This window comes from Lagopus leucura, unplaced genomic scaffold (genome assembly GCF_019238085.1).
Source record: "Lagopus leucura isolate 7727_CA_CO unplaced genomic scaffold, USGS_WTPT01 Super-Scaffold_73, whole genome shotgun sequence".
Lineage (NCBI taxonomy): Eukaryota > Metazoa > Chordata > Aves > Galliformes > Phasianidae > Lagopus > Lagopus leucura.
Window position 1 is genome coordinate 49,815,631 of NW_024962252.1, and position 22,843 is coordinate 49,838,473.

The 22,843-nt window shown below is 36.2% G+C and overlaps 1 protein-coding gene across 7 annotated transcripts in view; it reads right to left on the reverse strand.

The window, feature by feature from the left end:
- The window catches only part of REPS1 (RALBP1 associated Eps domain containing 1), a 62,428-nt gene that overhangs the window by 13,874 nt on the left and 25,711 nt on the right, over nucleotides 1-22,843 (reverse strand). For 3 of the 7 annotated variants that reach the window (XM_042886902.1, XM_042886891.1, XM_042886942.1), the window contains exons 4-10: nucleotides 16,981-17,134; nucleotides 11,398-11,525; nucleotides 10,784-10,946; nucleotides 10,420-10,483; nucleotides 9,070-9,224; nucleotides 4,959-5,080; nucleotides 373-453 (exon numbers count right to left, since the gene is read on the reverse strand). In XM_042886902.1, the coding sequence (XP_042742836.1) occupies nucleotides 373-453; nucleotides 4,959-5,080; nucleotides 9,070-9,224; nucleotides 10,420-10,483; nucleotides 10,784-10,946; nucleotides 11,398-11,525; nucleotides 16,981-17,134 (867 nt within the window). The remainder of the gene's footprint in view (nucleotides 1-372; nucleotides 454-4,958; nucleotides 5,081-9,069; nucleotides 9,225-10,419; nucleotides 10,484-10,783; nucleotides 10,947-11,397; nucleotides 11,526-16,980; nucleotides 17,135-22,843) is intronic. The other 4 variants (XM_042886917.1, XM_042886924.1, XM_042886910.1 and 1 more) reach the window with 4 other exon arrangements.

A 22,843-nucleotide genomic window follows, 5' to 3' on the forward strand; every position in this document is an offset into this window, starting at 1 on the left:
ATTTTGCAACTAGAAAAATACTAAAGATAGAATCTGAAAAAGGGACTAATATATAATTGGGAGTGGCTGAGTTACCTTATATTTTCAAAAAACAATACGTTTAAGTATTTCCTCTGATACAGCTTTTGAAAGCAGTGTTGCACCAAAATCAAGAAAACAAACATTTACTGCACTCAGATATTAAATGTGAGAAGTATCAGAAAAACTCTATTCCTAGAAATAAGCAAAATAACTAATAAGTTTGTCACCATTCCCCCCCCCCACCAAAAAAAAAGGAGTTCATGGAATCATGCATAACAGCTATATACAATGAATAGAAATTCAGTGTTAATGAAATTAATTTCAAACAAGCAAGCTAAGTGATTGACTTACAGGATCAGCTGGTGCAATGTTAGAATCAAATTGGGTCAGAGTTTGTGAGCTTGAAGAGCGTTCGCTAAATGTCTCCCACTGCTGAACAGACAGAGGAGAGAAATCAGCATGATGAGAAAGATGGGAGTAAAAGATCACCGAGGAGACTTAGCATAGTAGTTTGGAGGTTGCACTGGAAAGCACTGTATTTGCACTAGGCAGTACTTAGAAGCTACACTAACACATGTCAAATCTTTCTCTTTCAGTTTGAGACTGCACTGCAATCAAGTTTGTTACCTGTCTTTATTCATCTTTTACTTTCATACTTCATAGTGAACACAGGTGCACAGTTAAATACTTCCAGAGTTCTTGTAAAAATTATACAAGTACAAAAAAACTGTTAAGCCAATCAAATACTGTTGAGATTCAGCGCCAGATTTCTGTAAATATAAAATCCACAGAAAGATTCCTCAACTTTGTAGTTGCCCAGTTTGAAACACACTTAGAAGGCACTGATTTTCTTCGAAAATCTCAGACAAATGAACACTGAGCAGAGTGCTCTAATTATACCAGTCCAGCTTGCTAGTGCAACCCCTGAGAAATGATTCTATTCAGCAAGAGTATTTTTACAAGTCTAAATCACTGACAAGACAAAGAATTAAATTCAAACATACCACTGATTGTTAAAAGCAAATTAAGTACAGTTTTACAGGACCTAGGTGTGCTGTATCACATAGTTGTCAAGAGTCCTCATGCTTAGTAAGTCAAAATACTGTCACAACTGGATCAATGAAGTAGGAAAATACATAAAATTAATCTGATCCAGAAACTAAATTACAAATCACTACAGGATCATTAAACTCATATCTTGGCATTACAACAAATATTAGCCAAGTTTTAAATAAGATTTTAGATTTTTAGCTCAGAGAGACTAAAATGTTAGTATGGTCATGAAAACAAATCAATATTCTTGTCCCACCTCTGTAGGTAAATCAACATGTATGTTTTCAGATGATACAGAGCACAGTATACTTTGTTAGTCAACCTAATATCATGCACTCCCCTACATGAAACCGTAGTCAATGAATGAGTGAGCCATATGCAGGCACACACAATCTGGTTCCTGCAGTGCTTGGAAGGTAACTTTCTGACAGGTGGTGGAGGAGCCAATGAGGAAAGGTATGCTTTTGTTCTTACAAATAAGAAAGGCCTGATTGGGAACACAAAGGTTAGGAGCAGTCTTAGATGTAGTAAACATGAGACAGTGGAGTTCAGGAACTTACATGGAAGAAAGAAGGCAGTAAGTAGGATTGCAATACTGCACCTTCGTAGAACCAACCTTGACCTCTTCAGGGACCTACCTGCAGGCATCCAGTGGGTTAAGGCATTGCAAGGTAAGAGGGCATGCAGGTCAAGGAAAGTGATCCTCCCCCTCTCCTTTGCCCTGGTGAGGCCACATCTAAAGTGCTGTGTCCAACTCTAGGCTCCTCAGTTTGAGAATGAATGGAAACTTCTAGCGGAGGGCCACAAAGATTAGGGGACTTGAGTCTCCCATATGAGAAAAGGCTGAGAGACCTGGGACTGTTCAGCCTGGAGAACAGAAGACTGAGAGGCGATCTTAACAGTGTTTAATAAACAGTTTGTGGGTGGGAGTCAAGTGGATGAGGCCAGGCTATAGGCTATGAGGGGCTACGGGCACAAACTGGAACACAGCAAGTTCCGTATAACATGAGGAAAAGTATCCTCATTGTGAGCGTGATAGAGCGTTGGAACAGATTGCCCAAAGAGGTTGTGAAGTCTCCTTCTCTGGAAATATTAAACAACCGCCCAGATGATCTCCTAGGTAAGCGACCATAGGGAACCTGCTTTAGCAGGGGGCTGGACTAGATGACCTCCAAGGGTCCCTCCCAGCCCTCACAATTCTGTGATTCTGTGAATGGCCAGTGTGAAAGTAGCCTAAGGTAGTACTTTAGAAATAGGTCTTCATGGAAATTCCTAAGTAACTGTTTTCAGTCAGCTAAAATTAATTAAACATAATCAGAACAAGACTCACTAAAGTTTTAAGACCCTTCACATACAGTGCTGTTCCTTGCAGAGGAGTCCTCTTTTTTTTTTTTTAACAAAGGCAAAGACCTTTGTGTTATTCAGCTGGTATTTTTCCACAGAACTACCCCCTTTTAGCAGGAATGTAAGCTTTTCCCTTCCCAAATGCTGCATCCCACTCCACATAGTAATCAATTCATTTTTGCAATACTCCACCCAGTCATGAAGAGGTGGCACTGCAAGAAGTGCAACAAAGTTTTTCTTAAACCAAAAAATCTAGCAGCCAAATTCTGCCAGCCTTTTCCACATTTTGGCCTCTTGCTTTTTATACAGCTGCTCATCATCATGAAACATACAGTAATATATTTTAGAACTACCACTACCTTATAAACTTGATTTTGCCATTGCCCTCAGTGTACCAGTTATACAAACAGACGTTTTGTTTACAGCAATCTTGCTGCTTAATTTTTCAAAACTTCCATAAAGGCACACAGCATTTATGTTATACCTAAAACAAATGCTTATACATTTTATGCGCATGTAAAAAAAATAAATAAAATGAATGCTACATTTACTTCTTATTCTACTCGTCTGAAAACATATTGCAGGGCATTTTACTATTTGCCCTTGGGGTCTGTAGCTAGACATAGATGAACATCAACACCTACTATACCAAGGAATGGGATGTTAATGATTCATTCATCCATCTTGAGATACTACCAGAAACTAGTTACTGCTAACTCCCTGCTACTTTGTAAACTACATTAAGTGTCTACTGGACTGCATCTGAAATAGTAAGATCAAAGAGCAATGACGTAATACTAATTAGCTAGGATAAATGTCCCACTAGTCGAAACCGAAATAACTGTCTTTGAGACTCACAAAGGTCTTTCAAAAATACCATAAAATTGTTAATTACTAAAAAGCAGAACTCACAACAAACTGAACTACTACAGAAAGAACATCTAAATATTTGAAACAGTTGTGAACTCCAAAGACACTACATCTGTGTCAAAGCTAATATGACACCTGCTTTCAATGAAAATTTAATAGGCTTTCCAGTTTTTTAACTCTCAGAAGTGTGTGCGCCGCACCAGCACTGAAACTGGAAGGAAAAGTTTTCTGAAGTGAGAAACAACAGATCAGTAGATTGTAGAGATGAGACTATTAAGCATGCATCCATCTAATCTACATATTTTTCATAATGTTCTTTATTTTGAAGTTTTAAGTTGACACCTTAGTCCATACTTTGTGAGCTTACACTACCTGAGCTTGAGAACTGGAGTGTAAAAATCAATTGTGAGCTAGAAAAGACAGAGTAACCCATGTTTTCAAAGCTAACTGGGACACAAATTTCTCGGAGAGGTAGTTCATCCAAAGCTGCACAGCTTTGCGAGCAACTCATTTGTTGATGACAGTCGTAAGAAACAGGCAACAGACTGGTGCCTGCTGTAATACCAGAAATTTTTTCATGGCAATAAAACCTTGAGGACTTTGACCTGATTCATGCTGGAAAGAAAATGTTGCAAAGCAAGCATGCATAGCAATACAGCTAAGAAATCAGAACAATTAGAACAAAAAGCTCTTAACATTTAACTCCTAGTATAGTTAATGTTTGGTAGTATATTTATTCCGAAAATTTTTCCACAACTCTTAGGAGTTTGAATTGGTTTTCAAAAGAAAATATCACATTGTCTAGCAGAAGAGATAAAGTCAGTTTTCTAAAGAAGATTTTGGCTGACAACCAATATCAGCAAACTTTGTTCTGCTACTGCAATTCTCCTATTCAACTGGTTTGAATTGCAGATACAGAATCTGTTCAACTATGATGCAGCTTACCAAATTAGGACTCTTCATTGTAAGCATGATGGAATACATCATGCAAGTTTAAATATATTTGCAGACATTTTCTCCTTGCTAGCAACGACTGATTACCTGTTCACTTGACTGGAAAACATACCTTCTACAAGCAGTCTAAGAGTCATTCTGTCAAATAGAACTAAGAATCACTGTATCTTGTATTTTTTATCTGGTAAAGGCAACACTGTGAGGCTTGCATTTGTCCTTAAAAGGAAGGGTAGACTCTTACCAAGTCCTTCCTCCTGAGAGATGCAGGAAATTATATTTCAGGGTAAAACTAGCTCAATGTCCAGATAAAGTCAGAAGCTTATTCTGAAGTTCTGTGGAAGTTTTGATCGTAAGACCCTTCAGAGTTACAAAAAATAAAGCATCCAGAGAAATAATTAAAAAAAAAAAAAAAATCAACTGAAGTTCCCCAATAAGTACAAGAGGAGATCATTTAGTGATGAATATGAAGCTTAATTGCTATTAATTACAACATTTTAAAAATTCTCACCTCCCAGTGAGGCAGAAAAATTGGAAAGGTAACATTTTTACAATTTAAAATGTATAGAACCTGCCTGTGCTTTAGTGTCCATTGTCCTCCTTGAGTTTTTGTCAACACATTCACAACTGGTGATCAACAATCCACTTACGAACTAAATATGTTCACACAACTTAGATATTGACAGCGGCAACTGAATAACTTGGATAGAAGTGCTAACCTCACTGCTCTGATTCAATTCTGGCCAGGTCTGGTTTAGGGATGGCATTGATGGAGACTTGCTTGGAGGTGCTTCTGCTGGAGAGCCGGAGTAACCAACCTCACCGGTTTGTTCCCCAACTTCTGAAATGAAAGTAATCACTGTAAGTCAAAATCATTAACAGCATCCACTTTATTCTCAAAAAGGCAGTTTGTATCTTATTCTAAAGTGCCCCTTATTTCCACTTTTTCAAAGAGCAGACAAAACAGACTGATTTCAGTTAAAGGTGCTACACCCCCCTTCTGATGAGCATCTTAGTGTTTTCTTTCACAGCATCTCGCAAATTGAACCAGCTTAACAGCTGTTACCTTGCAAGTGTATGTTGTTATTGTAATTCTAGTTTTCCCTGGGCTTTCAGCAAATAGAATTCCTTGCAGAAAGCCTCCCCTCTTTGAAGTTGCACAGTTTTCCATAATGCAGCACACATTTGTTCTAATTAAGAGAGAAGTGGGTAACCTAATGGTAAATAGCAATTATAAATTCTGCATGACAGTGAAATGCTGCTTAGAGCTTCAACTAATTTGCTACATCTCACAATACAAACTGCAAGCAATGCCTTGGAAGCCTCAAAAACTAAAGTTCAGATTACAAATTGAAACTGTAACAGGAATAGGTGAAAAAACAACTGATAAGTAGCTAGACGTACTAACAGAATGTCTGTAGACAAAATAATTAAAAACTCTGAACAAGGTAATATGCTATACAAAAGAAGTCAGTGAAAAATCAACTGCACCATCAAAAACCAACAACAGCCTACTGTCTTCAAAGTGCTGCTGGGAAAAGCAGTGAGCACAGCCTAAAAAGAATATCTGAAACATAGAAAGAAATTTTGAGGTCATTGGATTACAGTATTTTTTTTTTTTTAAGTTCTATTTTCTATAAAAATAAGGAAAATAAATCTTTTTATTTAGATATGATATAGTTATGAAATTATTTTTAACCTTAAGAAAAATATCCTGTAGAAATTAAGTATTCTTGCAAAAACTGGGTTTATTTTCTGTTAATGAGGAAAATATCAGATATAACAGAAGGAAAATTTGTTTTTCTTTAGGAAGAAATGGCATTGTTAGGGCAGACTGAACAGGAAAAAAATACCACAGATTTACAGGAAAGCAAAAACTTCTAAGTTTTGTAACAGATTGTTAATTTTTATAAACTGAGATAATATTGATTTAACTGGAAAACAGTTCATGTCAGCTGCAGAACATAAATTTCATCAATTTGAGTGCTACAACACATAAAATACATGTTTAAGGACTTGGAGAGAAGCATCTGTACAACTAACTGACTTTATTCTCTTATTTCAGTGCAGTTTCCTTCTACAGGTTGTTTTCACACAGACATTTGACTCATTCTGAAAAGTGGACATAACCTACTTGGAAATACCACACCACAATGTTAAATCTTAAGTGGAGCTGCTGCAATCAGAGATTTCTTTGTATAATATGATCCAATTCAAAATACTAACCCCATTCAAATCTATTGCGGAATTACCAGAGTGTTCTAGGAACTTAAGGTCTCATTTATTTCCCTGGGTCAGCACAGATAGAACCACCTTGTTGGAAAATTGTTCTTTTAAAATTCTGTAGGGGTGCAGACAAACGTAACATTGCATAACAGCTCTACGCCATGTGAGAAATGCATCTCTGGTCTCAAAAGCAGATGTCAGATAAGACCAACACAATAACAGATGATACACTTGTGCTTTGTCACAGATTCACATAAGCAGGAGCAGCTGCCAGAACTAAGTGGCAAGAGTCTTCAGTGCCAGTCCAAACAAAAGAGTATTAGAGCACTGCTACTTCTCTCAAAATCAAGATGGAAAGAGACAGCATTTCTAGCACAGAATTGAAGTGATTAAGGAAAGAGCTTCTAACAAAAGGACAGAAGTAAATAAAGGCATTGTTTACATTCTGAAAAAAATTTAAACTTCTATCAAAGTAAAGAAAACAAAAATCAAGTAATTGACCTTCTAAAACAGTCTGAAAGCATGATATGCACATTGATACCTCCACTGCAGATGAGGATTACTACACTAACAATTTCTATTTTGTGGGTGAAAGTTGTATCGCATGAAAAAAATACAACACTCAAAAAGCTATTCCAGTGCCTTGCTTTACACTATTTCTGAGAGGGCTGTCCAGAAGCAAGCATTATCAAAATATACCTTCTACAGGAAAGAAAAAAGCGTCATAAAAACAGGTTGATCTTTCTAGGCTTGATCTGCTGTCCTCACGTTGAGCAGACAGCTTAACACATACATTGACCTGTACTTAGACCTATTAGTAACGTATAATTACAGATTAAAAGAGTAAAATTGGGATTTGGTCTGTTGTAATTAAAAGTGAAGAGATAGTCAAATTAGTAACCTCCCCTTAAATAATTAATTCAGCGTACATGTACTACAGACAAATCTATGTCAGGTACTAGAGAAGATTAGTTGTTTCCAAAACTAGAGGCCCTAATAAAGAAGAAATAAATTAATAGCATAGAATGCAACAAGTTTGCAGATTATTTTTCATCAATGCCTTTAAAATCATCAGCAGAATCAAGTATCAGGTTTTTTCTGTATTTTTATTTTTAAGCACAGCATACACAGCATAATAACCTTTCAGCGTTCATCAGAACAAAGCAAAATTCCTTTAAGAGAAGAGGGAAAAAACATTCAGTACTTTTAGAAGTAGTTTTTCTTCACAATTTAAGTCAACTCTGTACTTCCTGAAATTTTATCTTATCACAGCTGCCTGTGTAATAAAAATGGACGCATAACACTTTTTGGTTTCATGTCCAGTTAATAAAACTTTCAAGGCACTTCAGCCATAAAATCCTCAACGCTGTCTATGCCAATCAAAGCAGTAGAAAACCAGGTATGAATTTAGACATTTTTGTAACTGTTGGTTTTTTTTTCTTACTTCATTTCCTATCAAGAAGTTGCTTGGCAATCACCTTAACATAACAAGAGAGTGCTTAGTTTTTAGATAACTGTTGATAACTCTTACGAATGTCTTTGCCATAGCAATGTGCTTACTCATACTGAAAACACTACAGCTGCTGCTGCTGAAAGGCTGAGGAGATGAGTGAAAAAAAACAACAACCATGGTTTAATTATTAAAGCAGAGCCACACTATCTAGTTTAGGAGCTTCTCAATAATTGCCAAGTGAAAGACTCTGACATCCTACACACACAGTAGGAAAGGACTCCTCTCTGTTGAAATATTTAGTAAGAAGATAAAGTCATAGAAAACCACAATACTTGTGCACCCAGCTGTGCACCATCCAGAGCCTAGACTGCTTAATGTTTGTTTTTTTTTCTAGTCATTAAATTTTGCTTTTTTAAAAAATATAACAGAATTCATCAATAATGAATGGCACCTAAAAATAAACTTCCTCTAAACATAAGCTGGTAAGAGACAGTAAAGTAAAAAGGCTTCAAGTTTTATTAATAAAAATTGAATGACTCAACATTTTCATGAATGATAACAATGGAATTTTGAGCAATCATTTGTATTTCAAGTTAATTTCAATAGAAGTTAATTTCCAGCTCTATAAAAATTCAATGTTCATTGCAAATAACATATTTACAAAGTAGATTATAGGTATTCTGCTTCCTTTATCTGTTTGAAAATAAAAACAAAAGATGGTCAAAATCATCCTGCTTTTAAATGGCACTTTTATATGTGCTTTCGTCCTACCTCTGGCATTGTATCAGAATATTTTAAAGTACTTTCAAGACTTAGAAACAAATGCCCTATTTTTAGAAATTAGGGCAGACAAAACATTCGTTTGAAATCAAATCTGAAGTACATTTTGATTGGGAATTTGGAATAAAGCGTCTAATTGTGAATATAGCTAAGGAAATAGAGACTACCCCAGTATAAACTATAAAGGAAGCAGACTGTATTTCAAAATGAGACCAATTGTGGTTTCTAAAAAACTGCACACTGATTCATCTTTTACCAAGTACAGCAATATGCTTGTTCACTTACAAGCCCCCAAGTATCTCCTGACATACTGTAACTTTAAATTGCTATTTGCAATTGATAGCATAAATTGGTGCTGAAACGTATCTTACCTGTTGAGTCTTCCAAATCAATCAGTTTGGGCATTAAGCTTTCAGGTAACTTTTCTGGCAAATCATATCCATTCTTCCTAGCAACTACCAGATGAAAGGCAGCACAGAACTCATCCAACGTCAGTGCACCATCTTTATCAAAATCCGAAAGTTCCCTAAAAAGGAGAACTTACTATAAATGAAACCAAATTTATTCCCAAAAGGCATATTTCTATTGTGCTACTTGGAAGAAGAAAGAATGCAGCCTATAGTTCATTTTTGCCTATTAAGCACTCCATATTAGCCCTACATGCTCTATTCTCCAAAGTTCTTACTATCAGTATTTAGCGGTTAAAGAACAGATCCAAGCCCACTTATCTCTCTCCAATTTTTTTGTTTGGTTGGTTGTTTAATCATTTCTCTGCACTTAAGATAGCATTATAACATTATTGGTGTCAGATTTTGGTACACTAATACTTTCTTACAGTGATAGTGCCAAGGCAGCATATTTTCAATAAAATGGAAAAATATCTGAATTAGAAATCACACCGCTGATGAAAGATCAAATCTTTCAAGGTAAGTCAATTAATATTAGCATGCAATGATGCACTATAAATTCCAGAACAGAATGAATGAAAAGATCAGTACCTGAAAGGGTCCTACAAGAAAGCTGGGGGGCGGGAGACTTTTTATAAGGGATGTAGTGATAGGACAAGGGGAAATGGCTTTAAACTGGAAGAGGGTAGATTTAGACTAGATATTAGGAAGAAGTTATTTACTGTGAGGGTGGAAGACGCTGGAACAGGTTGCCCTGTGAGGTTGTGAATACCCTCTCCTTGAAGGCATTCAAGGCCAAGCTGGATGTGACTTTGAGCAATCTGGTCTAGAGGGAGGTGTCCCTGCCTATAGCAGGGGGTTGGAACTAGATGATCTTAAAGGTTTCTTCCCACCCAATTCACTCTATGATTCTAAGATCTATACCAAACCTAAGCTCAATCACAAAGTACTACTGAATGCATTTCAAAATATTTGCATCTGTATATTTTACTTAAACTTCCTTCCTGAGACTCAAATAAATTTAGGAATATGGAATTTATAATTTATATTGAAATGCATCTTTAAAAACATAAAATTTCAAACCAAGTGCTTATTACTCTGAGGTGTTTAAATTTTTTTCAGAAGCTCAAAATGCTGCTTAAATATCAACTTAGACCCACTGAAAACCACTAAAATATTGGCATAAATGTGAATAGAAATGAGCACAGTATAGTAGCAAAATTTTACTTAACACCTTCTAGTAAGGAGATGGTTAGATAACAACAGATAGCTGTGATCTTTCAAAACAGCTATCCCAAAACACACCACACTTACCAAATGTGGGACAGTTCAAGAATAGGTAGTTTCGACTTAGTGAAAAATTCTTTAGCTGCAGATCCTGAAAAATTACAGCAACAGTTTTTAATGCTTGAACTATTTTAAATCATCAGAAGACTTACAGATTCATGGTAAATGATGTAAGCTATTTAGCAAAGGTTTAGAGAAAAATGGCACTGATTTCTAGAGATGAAATGAAAAGCGGTTTCAAGTCCTTTCTTGAATTACACTGCAGTTTACCAGAATGTTATCACTAAAATGCAATACTTTCTTTGAAATGGTACGCAAACCTAAGTACCCAACAAAGTCTTTGTACCAGAACTGCTGCACCCAAATTAAATTTTTTTAAAGAGTAACTTACCTGGTATAAATCCATTTAGATCAGGTTGAATGGTTTTAAACTGATTAACATAATACTGCCTTTGTTCATCAGTTATTTTCCAGGGGTCATCATAACTACTTGATTGCCTACGAATTTCATTTGTTGTTGTAGCTGATGCTACAGTTCGTACTGTTGTCTGGTCCTGAAATGAAATATTTTTTCCTCAGTATTATCTACCTAAAGTGCTCTTATGAATTCTCAACTTCTTGCCTTCAAAAAGTAAAGCATAGTTAAATTTCACAGTAGTTTAAAAGCTACAAGAAAATATCAGCATAGTGCATCTACAGGACAATGACAGGGTATTTTTGCACATGGATACAAATGGGTAGGAATGATTGCAGTTATGTAAGCAAAAAAAAAACCAACATGGCACATACACAAAGAAGCTAAGCACAAATATTTCGTAATTGTTGACATTTTAAAAAATTAGTAACTTGCAACTACATCACTTATATGAAGTATCTTTTGGGTAAATAGCATTGAACAGACTACAGCACAGCTACACAGTAAACATCTGCAGTGAAAAATATATATAAAAAAATGAATTGCAACCATCTGAATGACGCAAATTAAATACCAATAAAGTGTCACACCTGGACAGAAGCAGGATGCATGGCTAAAAGAGCACTGGTTGGTGGGGTATCAGCAAAACTGACCCAATTTTCTTGGTGAGGTGGTGGTGAATGACCAGACCATATGGGATCACTAGAAGTAGATGAGCCTGAAAGTAGAAGAAACATTTCTTTTTTCAAATAAACAAAAACAAAAAACAAAAACCTGAAAAACTGAGTAAGAACTACAGATACAGAAAGCAGCCCAAAAAATTCCAACCATGAAACACAGGTTCCCATCAGGAAGACACACGCTTTTAAAATGGTGAAGAAAACCGAAACCAAATTGCATCAAGCTGATGCTGTTGACCTCCTGACAACTCTTTTAGACTTCTATATTTGGCCAAGTTAAATCTGTACTAAAAAGACAGAAGTGAGGAATGAGCTCATTGCACATATGCAAAATTTAAACTGTTTTATACATTTGATGCATGTTAAATAATACTCGATGCTTTCTCCTCATTGAAAAAAGCTTTTGTACTGACAGTTATTTTAAAGTGGCACAAGATTTCAGAATGCAACTTATTTTAAGGATTTTTTTTTTTTTTTTTAAGCTTTTAGTTATTCAAAGCATATACCCTTGGAAAATCATGCTTTTCAGCATGGATCTTTTTTCTCTAATTCATTCCTAAATTAAGTCAGTTGCTTAAATACAGTCCAATAATAATAAAAGGCACCCATACAGACTGCTGACACCTGCCATGGATTAAGTAATTGGAACACAGTAACTGTGATTCACCCAGTGCCTTGTTATAAGAAACTTCTGAAATACTGCTGACACTTGAAGTATTGATAATAAAATGATAATGAAGCAAATATAGAAGCATTTGGTCATCTGCTCTCTTTGTACAAAAACTGGAAAATTCTATTAAGTTGCAAATAAAAATTACAGATTATTACAGAGGAAAAACAAACCATCTATAACAAGTGTATAAGAATCTCAGGACTCCACTCTTAAAAGAAATGCTTAAGTCCTTAAATCTTGACAGTAGTTACAGAACTAAATATTTTACTCTTATAGAAGAGATTTCTAGTAGGAAAAATATACAGAAGGTTTTGGAAGTGAAAAATTGAATGCACAAAATTGAAATTATATTATTTATGAATTTCATCAAAATAATAAAGTAATTCCATCCTTTTAGAATCATCTTTACTAGAATAAAAAGCCACTGTTCATTACTCCTTTTGTTCCTTAACCAAACTCGACTTGTAACCAAAACTCATGAGAACAGAGATAATAAGACTGACAGTTCTTTTTGGCTCTGAGTTTTTCTGCAGCTGGTCTAACTCTAAAACTTCACAAAGAAGCATACCAAAAAGCTTTGGAGTTTCTTTCCACTTCCTCTCTCTAAGCACAGGGCAAGCAGACAATGAGAATCAGGCAAGTCCCTCCCATTCCTCCTATGAAAATGCTACACTCCAAGTTTACTTGTGTAAAAACAGCTTTCCTCCTCTGCCCTTCAGCCACTGGCATTATTACCAAAATGTTGTTTTTGGATTTTATTCCTGTCCTGATTTGTTCAAACAGCTTTACTACAGTTCAGTCTGTACCCCATTTGCACAGTACTTTCTCCATGGTAGTACTAGCATAGCAACAGGAATACCAGTAGTACCAAATTGTCGTAACTTCCAAGTACTTCAATCATACTACAAGAGTTATTTCCTTTCTCCCTCCCTCTTCAATCATCCCAAGAACACTTGTTTTATTGTTCTTGGTATGTAGATTTTTTAAGGACATAGGATGGGAAGGCTGAAGAACACACACACAAAAAGACTACTAGTAACTGTGGACACCTAGATGTATACATAGTTATGAAATAAAAACAGCCAATAACTCAATTCTCACTCATCAAAATGACATCTATTTCACATTTGAATTAGACATAATCGTGCCCCAGTTTCTTCTCAAACTAGAAAAACCAGACTGGGAACCACTGAGGTAGAGGTGAAAGTGGAAGAAAATAATAACAGGGAAGACTCAGAACAGTCAGCGCTTATGAGCTGGTAGCCAATCATTTCAAAAGCCTGTGTGCTTTTATCAGAGAACACCACTGAAAGCTGAATAAAGAGCATGCCTCAAACTGACTATCAGATATCAGATTAGGACTAGCTGAAGAAGTCTAATGCACAATGTTTACTACAGGGACATAACTTGAATTCCTGAGGCTGCTCTTTATCCTGCTGTAGCTCAAATACCACCACATTGTTAAATTCAGAAGATGATCTAATCTCCTAAGGGATAAAAGTTACCCCTTCACTTTAATCTACAAACACAATAAGTGGTCTATCTAAACAACAAGCTGCTTGTACTTTTAAATAAACTATGAGTTTACCTCATAAGAATTCATTTTTCAAGTAACCTTATGAACTACCAAGAGCACTCCTTACCACTAATTTGTGATGGAATAAAACCAATACAAGCACAATAATAAAATGGTTTAGAGCTCTTCCCTCCCTTAATAACCATGTTTATGTAACAAGGCTTAAACAAGGCCAAGCATCAGTAATTACTGAAGTATTAAGTAGAAGACCATTCAGTGCCTTGCAAACAGCTTAAGAACCTTAGGACTCTAAAGAGAGAAATGAATTGTTAATGCAATAGACGTTCTCCATTTCCATCCATGAAGTTTCTAGGCTGCTGATTCCATGAGTCATACCAAAACTCCCCCAACAAGGAAAATAAATCAGCATAGCTTGAAACTGCAAATTCTCACACATATTCAAGACATTGAAATAAAACTTGAAGGTAACATCACAGAAAAGCTGGCAGAGGTCCCATGACTGAACAGAAGACCTAATCTTTTTGACTAGTTTAAAATCATACTACAAACATAAACAAACTACACACATAAATGCTCTGCTCTGCTTCCAGTCCAAACAAACTAAAAAGGGATGAAATTCAAAATAATTTCTAGCCTCTATTCCGACACACCACTCAATAATCATTTGAAGTTAAGCCAGGAGAAAGGATTCTTTCTCCCAGGTTTCTCATGGTCAGCAAGCTTCTAGAAACTGAACTTGGAATATAAAATGAGTTGAAGTTAACATAATTTTATCCTCTTCTGTAACTCCAGGAACAGGACGTTCTCATTTTACATTAATTCTGTTTCTTTATGTACTGAGTCTGCTTGGAATTGAATTCATTTTCTTCATAGCAGCTCATATGGTGCTCTAAATTTGCACCTAGAACACTGATTAATGCACCAATATTTTAGCTACAGGTGAACAATGTTTGCATGTTCTCAAGCCTCCTGCTTCTTACTCTGCTCCCCTCAGTGAACAGACAGGGGAGTGTGTCAAAGACTGAGAGGGGACACAAGACAGATGACTCAAACTAATCAAGGAGATATTCCATACCATGTAGCATCATGCTCAGCAATAAAACATTAAAAAGAACAGGCAGTTTAGCATCAGTCATCTTTTGCTTGGGAACTGGCCTGGCTGGTGACTGTCTTTGAATAATTTCTCTTTTCTTTCATTTCTTTCATTTACCAAACTTTTTTTTCTTGATCCATAAGGTTGTTTTGCTGTTGGCTTTTTTTTTTTTTTTTTTTTGCTTTTACTCTTCCTTTCCTCTTCCTCACCCCACCGAGTGAATGTGAAAGTGTATGGTTCTTAGCCATCTAGCAAGGTTAACCCACAACACCTTCTAATATGAGGCGTTCAGTGATCCACTTTATCGTTCCATGAAAACTAATCTAGAAGAACCAGACAGATCAGACAAGTCAGAACCAATACATAAAGTGATTTTTAACAGCTTTACCTTAAATGCAAATTAAACAATTGGAAGACCTGAGAGACCTGGGTTTTAATAGAATTGACAGACATTCAAAGATAAGACCTAACCTAACCGTAAACTTCATTTCAATGCTATGTATTAATTAGATCTAACAGAATCACACTTGAGAGCCCCATGCTTTGAAATGGGACCTCCTTCATCTACCATTATTCTCAGTATTTCACAGACTATGAAATAGAAGCAGAGAGACCCGGGTTCTTATGTTTCTTGGATCACAAGTGAAATGAGACAGTCCTGCCTTAAGTCCCTAGTGAAATAATGTAATGTCACCTGCAAATTACCTGATTACTCAAAAACATCTTATTTCAAAATAAAGATGAGTTTGCAGAACTGATTTTAAGGTAAGTAACCAACAGTCTATCTTGTTCTGTACCTTAATTTCAGAACAGCTGTTTTTCTACAAAAACATCTCTTTAAAATGTAGGCTGAAGGGGGAAAAAGAATGAAGAACTGTCTACAACAGCTGAAAAATCAACAAAATACAGTGCAATAGAATCATCAAGTGAACAAGGATGCCAATTTTTATTACATATGTAAATCTAGTCCACCCTTAACACTGGCAGAACAGACAATCATTTTTATACAGTATCTCCAATTACTTTAAACACACTAAGAAAATGTTTAACTATGGAATATAAAACTCAAGTATGTTGAGCTAATTCAGTATGACATTTTCAGACTTCTGAAAATATTATCTAATAGACATCACATGGAAAGCACAGCCAAAATGAAATATTAACAAGGTATTACAACTTTACTTTTGAAGGGCAGTACTGAACACTTCAATGGAGGAGTAGTTTCCACACCTTCTAGTAGTTCTTGATCGTGCACATAAGAAAAAGGCTATCAAAGAAACTTCTATTTCACCTTGCAATAAAACCAGATCAACAAAACTTTGAAAAGGAAAAAAAAAAAAATCAAAACAAGAAACTGCTGAAAAATTACTAACAGCATGTTTAAACACCTGGGCTAAAGCCTTAGAAGTGCTTGCATACACAATGAGCAAACTAATAATATTTATTTTTTATTCTAAATTGACAAGCATGTACTTGCAAATAATACTAAAAACAGCCACATCAAACCTGTGCATAAAACTAATTTAATTTCTAAATATCACTGAAGATACATTTTGTTTCTTTATTCAACCAATTATAGCGGAATACCTGGTCATCCAGGGATGCTTATAACCATTAAAAAGGGATATACTGAATGATCAATTTCAAAATACCAAGACTGAAATAAATAAACCAACAAACCACACCTCAATCTGAAATTACAATTTATAAAATGTTTCATTTTTGATACTCATAAGTACGTCATATTAATTACTATTACTTTGATACATTTGAGATACAGTAGCTTCAGCTACATTTGCTAAAACTTTAAAGAAAAAAGAAAAGGTTAAGAGAATTAGTTTTTTCAACAAGTCATCTGATCCATCAGAAACAATTCAAATAATACATTATCTGTCTCCTTCCTTTGAGCTGCTCGTATCTCTGGGTGTGCTGGCAGTTCCTGTCAATAGGACATCAGCTTCATATTACCACTTTTCACTTTAATACTCTTCCCTTCCTCCAAACTAAGCATTTCCTGTACCACGCTAAAAAACAGATCTGCCACAAATAAGGCCACAGATGCCACAATGCTGACACCAGCATGAAGATTTGAATCTACAACCAAGTTTCCAGAATTGGAAAACAGAAATGCACTGTCTTACATTCCACGACTTTGGATTACGGTCAAAGCATGACAGAAGACATTTATACCTGGTTGTGCTTCACTAAATGGAGCCCAAAAAGGCCCAGGTCCAGCAAGAGGTCGTTCATTATTCCCTCCGCTGGGATGGCGGTTGTGCTTCCTCCATGTGTGTGGAGAGGTTGGTGGGGATTGCTGTGGTGAAACAACTGGAGATGTGGACTCCTAATAAAACAAAGGAACTTTTTAAGTTTTGTACTGTATAGCTAAATATATAAAAGCCTATCCATAACCATAATTTCTAGAAACAATCATCAATATAGTTAAAATATACTTGGAAAAGGAAAAATCTTAGCACTTACTAAAAGGAAACAAATGTCAGGTACAGCATAAGTAGCACCAGACACATTCATTTAAAAAAAGAAAAAAAAAAAAAACCCAACCAACCAAAAAACAACAAAAAAAACCCAACACAACTAAGCAGGCATTCTCAGGACATTAGCAATGCCAAGTTAAATGACTTAGTTTCAAAGAAAACTTAAAAAAAAAAAAACAAACTCATTTTCACTTGTGATAGAAGTTACATTAGAACCCAGATCTCAAAAGAAAGTTATTTATTGTACAAGCAATGATCATACCTAACTGTCAAGTGACTCATAATCCAAATTATTTTCTTTTAAAAAAAGAAATCAGAATTAAACACTGAAAAACACAGCAGACATCATTTTTAAATGTGCAGAAAATGTAGCTGTATTTTTTTCCAAATAATTATGTCCTTTATGATATATTTCTTTGTTGCACAGGTTAGAAGATAGTTCTGTCCTAATTTTAAGGCTTAAGATTTTCTTTAACACTGTATTGTTCTATCTCATCCCTGAACAGACAGGAAAATAGAATCACATGTGTATTGGTTCTCATGAGACATTCAGATTACCAGATAATTCCACTTGGAAGGAAATACTGAAAGAAATAAACGGAATGAAGTATTTATATCATAGAAAGTAATTTTGTAATTAGATTGCTATGCCTCTCAACTTAAGCTAAACTGGTAGGTGAAAACAAGCACAACAAGAAGGCAAGATTCAGCTCTGAATTTCCTGGGAAGTAAATGTGCTAAAAATCTCAATATCTATTTCAGCAGTAGACAAAAATATATGCCTGGAACTCTTTTGCCTGATTATATTAAGTGACATAACCTTTATTTACCTTTCCAATTCACCACAAGGTACACACTCTAACTAATTTCAAGGATTTACTAGCTCACATGAATATATACAATAACATAACTCCTACTAGTTTCACAGACAGCTATCCAAATAAACTGAAAGCCACATGAATATAACCAGGAAATAGCTTCCTAACAACTGCTAACGTGCTATCAAATACTACAGACAGATTGACTATAGGTTTCCACGATTCACAAAACCTGATTTACTTTGCCAAATATTCAAAGGCCACTTTGTCTTATAACAACAACATCACATCTATAAGAATCAAAGTGCCATAAAACTAGCTTTTTTCCAAGCAAGGTACATACTAAAACTACACACATCTAACAAAGTTTAAAGATCATGATGACAGATTAGTTTCTAATGTGTTGATGTAGCCTCTCTCTCTCCCCCTTCTTTTCCTTTGATTACTGTCTTACCGGGGATACGGGGCCAGCATGGTTGATTCTGCAATTGAGGTATTTGCTAAAAATCAGGACCACTGAGTCAGCTGGGAGGACTGGCTGACACGCCTGAAGGCTGTGTTGCCATTCAGCCAGACCTGGACAGACTGGAGAGCTGGGCAGAAAAAAACCGGATGAGGTTTAACAAAAGCAAGTGTAAAGTCTTGCATCTGGGGAGGAATAATTCCATGCACCAGTACAGGTTGGGGGATGAGCCGCTGGAGGGGAGCTCTGCAGAGAGGGACCTGGGTGTCCTGGTGGACGACAGGTTGGCCATGAGCCAGCAGTGTGCCCTTGTGGCCAAAAAGGCCAATGGCTTACTGGGGTGCATTAAAAAGAGCGTGTCCAGCAGGTCGAGGGAGGTGATCCTCCCCCTCTACTCTGCCCTGGTAGGGCCTCATCTGGAGTACTGCGACCAGTTCTGGGCTCCCCAGTACAAAAAAGACAGGGATCTCTTGGAAAGAGTCCAGCGGAGGACCACAAAGATGGTGAAGGGCCTGGAGCATCTCTCCTATGAGGAAAGGCTGAGTGAACTGGGTCTGTTCAGCCTCGAGAAAAGACGACTGAGAGGGGACCTGATCTAGGTTTATAAATATCTGAAGTGTAGGGGCCATAGTGGTGAGGCCAGTCTCTTTTCAGTAGTGAGTGGAGACAGGACAAGGGGAAACGGCCGGAAACTGAAAGCATAGGAAGTTTGGCACAAATGTGCGCAAGAACTTCTTTACAGTGAGGTGACGGAGCACTGGAACAGGCTGCCCAGGGAGGTGGTGGAGTCTCCTTCTCTGGAGATGTTCAAGTCTTGCCTGGATGCCTACCTGTGCGACCTGCTGTAGGGAACCTGCTTTGGCAGGGGGGTTGGACTCAATGATCTCTGGAGGTCCCTTCCAACCCCTACAATTCTGTGATTCTGTGATTTCCAGTATTTCACTGAGAGTATTTAAACTGGTGCCCACATGTATTTGCAAACAGTGTTACAGAGTGGCTGAGAGCAGTAAAAATTCATTTACATTTTTAATTCAGGGACCATCCAATTGCACAGTCACCATTTTTCACAATATCTCTACCAGTCAAGATTATTATGGCAGTTACTCACCACACCGAAATTTGCTGCTTCTTAGCATCTTACTTGACAAGAAATTATAAGTGATAGTACATTCTTACTTTTTTGGTACATGGGACAGTGATTAGAAAGAGCCAGGGTACGGTTAGTGGAATAACCATTCAACCTCATTTCTAGCTTCCAGGCTGCAAATGGCATTCTGGAAGCTAGAAGTGAGGTTGAATGGTTAGTCCACTTAGAACAACAGAGCAATAGGTTCTTGGAAAGCCACGATGATGCACCACTGATGATAATGACAACCTCCTTCTTTCCATTGGTATGAGGCCATTTTTTAAATCAAAAAAGATTTGAAAGATATTTGAATTTTTAGACTAAAGACCATGAGTAAGCCAGGGACTGCTATGCTTGGTCACCAGACATTTTTAATTTGCTCTGGTATTTTTATTCCAGAATGTTAGACGGTCCAAAAGGACACAGAAGAAATCCTGAAGCAGACAAATGCATGATAGCCTATATAAAGGAAACCCATTCACTACTTCTAGTAACTGGATGTGAACACCTACTTTTCACACACTGTCCTTGTGAAGCAGCCTTGCCCTAAGGAACGTGACAACTGTCACTATTCAGTCATAATGCTCAAGCTATTGTAAATATGATCTTCAACTTATTCTTCTAAGCATTTGCTTTTCATGTAATTCTATAGAGTATGTAATGAAGGTAAACAGATAACATGGAGCAAGAGAAGCATAATGGTTAACCTTGTTCACAATGTACCAGTCAATGTTATATCAGAATTATAAATATCTACAGATTTCCCACAATTAATCTAGAACTTTAGCTTTATGGACTTCGAAATTATTAAACAGAAGAAAATATGCAAATAAATCTGATGTCAAAAAGCTTCTGGAAAAACTTACCACAGCTTCAGCTTCATCACGAGATATTTCCAAAACATTTTCAACCTATTTAACACAGCCTTACTCTGGCAACATCCCTGTGTATCCCCAGCTCTTCCCTCACACCACTCCTCACAACCATTGAGCAAGCCTATAGAAGCTGAAGGCATCTGAACACCTTTAAAATGTATATTATATATATAAATGGCTTAGCCAAAATACTGATGATTTGATGCGAGTGTAAAGAAGGAAGATGCAGGCCAGGAAAGACCGAAAAGGTAGAACTGTAGGAACATTGACTTAAATGCAATAATAGTCATGGAAAAGATTTACTGAAATGAACTACATATTGGTTAATTCAGCATGTGTGCGTGTGTGTATGTGAACTAGGAGGTGTATACATGCCTTTTCAATTGATAAAAAGAAGTTACAACTTTAATACACTCACGCCTAAGAAAATGTGGTTTGCTGTACAAAGTTTCTGCTTTGATTTTGCACCAGGCTTCCAGCTTTAGTAAACAGGCTTCATTAATGCAACCTTTGTTTCTCAATTGTACAAACTCTCAAAATGTGCTGTTTATGAGAGCATATGCTGCAGCTGAGAAGATGGTATGTTCATTCTCATCCATCCAATCTATTACTAAAGGAAACTAACCTTAAAAGCCTGAAATATCCATGATTAATTTTTCTTAAGAGCATTACGATACAGTACCTACCTGGAGCACTCTTCCAAATCCTAATATGTAACAATTGCAACAGATCTGTAACTTCAGGACAATGATAACTCAGTAGTGCAATATCATCATATTTAACAGAAGTTACCCATCTAATCTCTTTGGAACTGCAGCAATTTTACCCATCTGCATACTGTAGTCAATGTATCATTTATTAAATTAGCTACTATTAAAATCCTATTTTGCTAAACTGTTTTAACACTTTCATCACAATTCCATTAAAACATTTAGAATAAGATTTAATTTCTATCCAAGCAAAACCCAATAAAAGCAATAGCAGTTATAACATTCTTCTTTCTACTCTTATTTATTGCTACATTACTGGAGAAAAGATAAAGAGATGTAAATAAAAGCAAGCTAGTATAGATAATTAACCAACATCTTAACGTTAAATCAAATCAATAAGAACATTCTTAATAACTAATTATAAAAAAAATAAGGTTACAGTTAACAGGCAAAAAAATCAAGTAATTCATCTTAAAAATAAAATTACATTAAAATAATAGATTTAACCTGAGTTGTTAAAAAAAAACATGATTTTTGTTAAACTGGAATTACTAGACACTATGAAAGACTTGAACTTGGACCTTTTTGGAATGATGAGCAGTAACTAAAAACAAGGTGCTAATCAAATAAAGGTGTTATAATATATGGTTCCAAAAGAAGAACTGTAGTGAATGTAAGTCAAACTGGTGTAAGGCAACACAATACCATACTAAAGCAACACTGGAGTGATCTCAACCTCAAAAGGAAATGGCAAGCATACATGAGTCAAAAGGGATTATAAACCTTTTCCTGGATCTCACACCTCAGGCCAGAAGAAAGCCTCCTAAGGAGAACTCCAGAGACAATGAAGCCAGACATGGTATCCGAAGGGTAGGTCTAAGGGTGTTGTGGTCCAGGTCCTGACACCACACAGCCTGCATAAGAGTCAGGGAACAGATCCATTATGAAGAAAGATTGTGCTAGAGATGGTAATTGCATTCCAGAACCTATGGTTTTGTAATCAACTAGGACTCATATTGAAGAATAAAATAGTTCAAGATTCAATGCGAGCTTCTCTAAATGAAGCACTATACATTTTTTAGATTGGAATGTGTGGTTCAGCCAACTGGAAACTTGTTGGACCTCGACAGTCTGAGAAGTTTTAGTTTTGAAGAAAGCAATTAAAAACCCAGAGAAAAGGAGAGGAGATAAATCTCAGTACCAGAAATTTTACTCAAGTTTCTTCATAAATTTCGAGACAAGGAATTGCGCTGAGTTTAACCTGAACTTTGGTATACTTCACTGCGGTGCCAGTCAAGATAATTCCAATAAGAATCTAAGTTGCAAAAGAAATGGCTACAGAATGAACCACATCAGCATGAGAACCATATGACTCAAGTGAATTTTCTAGTAATGCTGCTGAAAGACTGTTTTGGGGAGTGACCTAACTTGACACCGCAGGTAAATGCTTATACACAATAAGTAGCGTACTAATGAATTTTGACAGGAAATGTGAAGGAGGCATTATAAGAATAGATTATTTTGAGGACAGAGATAACTACACTATCAAAATATCAAGTACAAAAC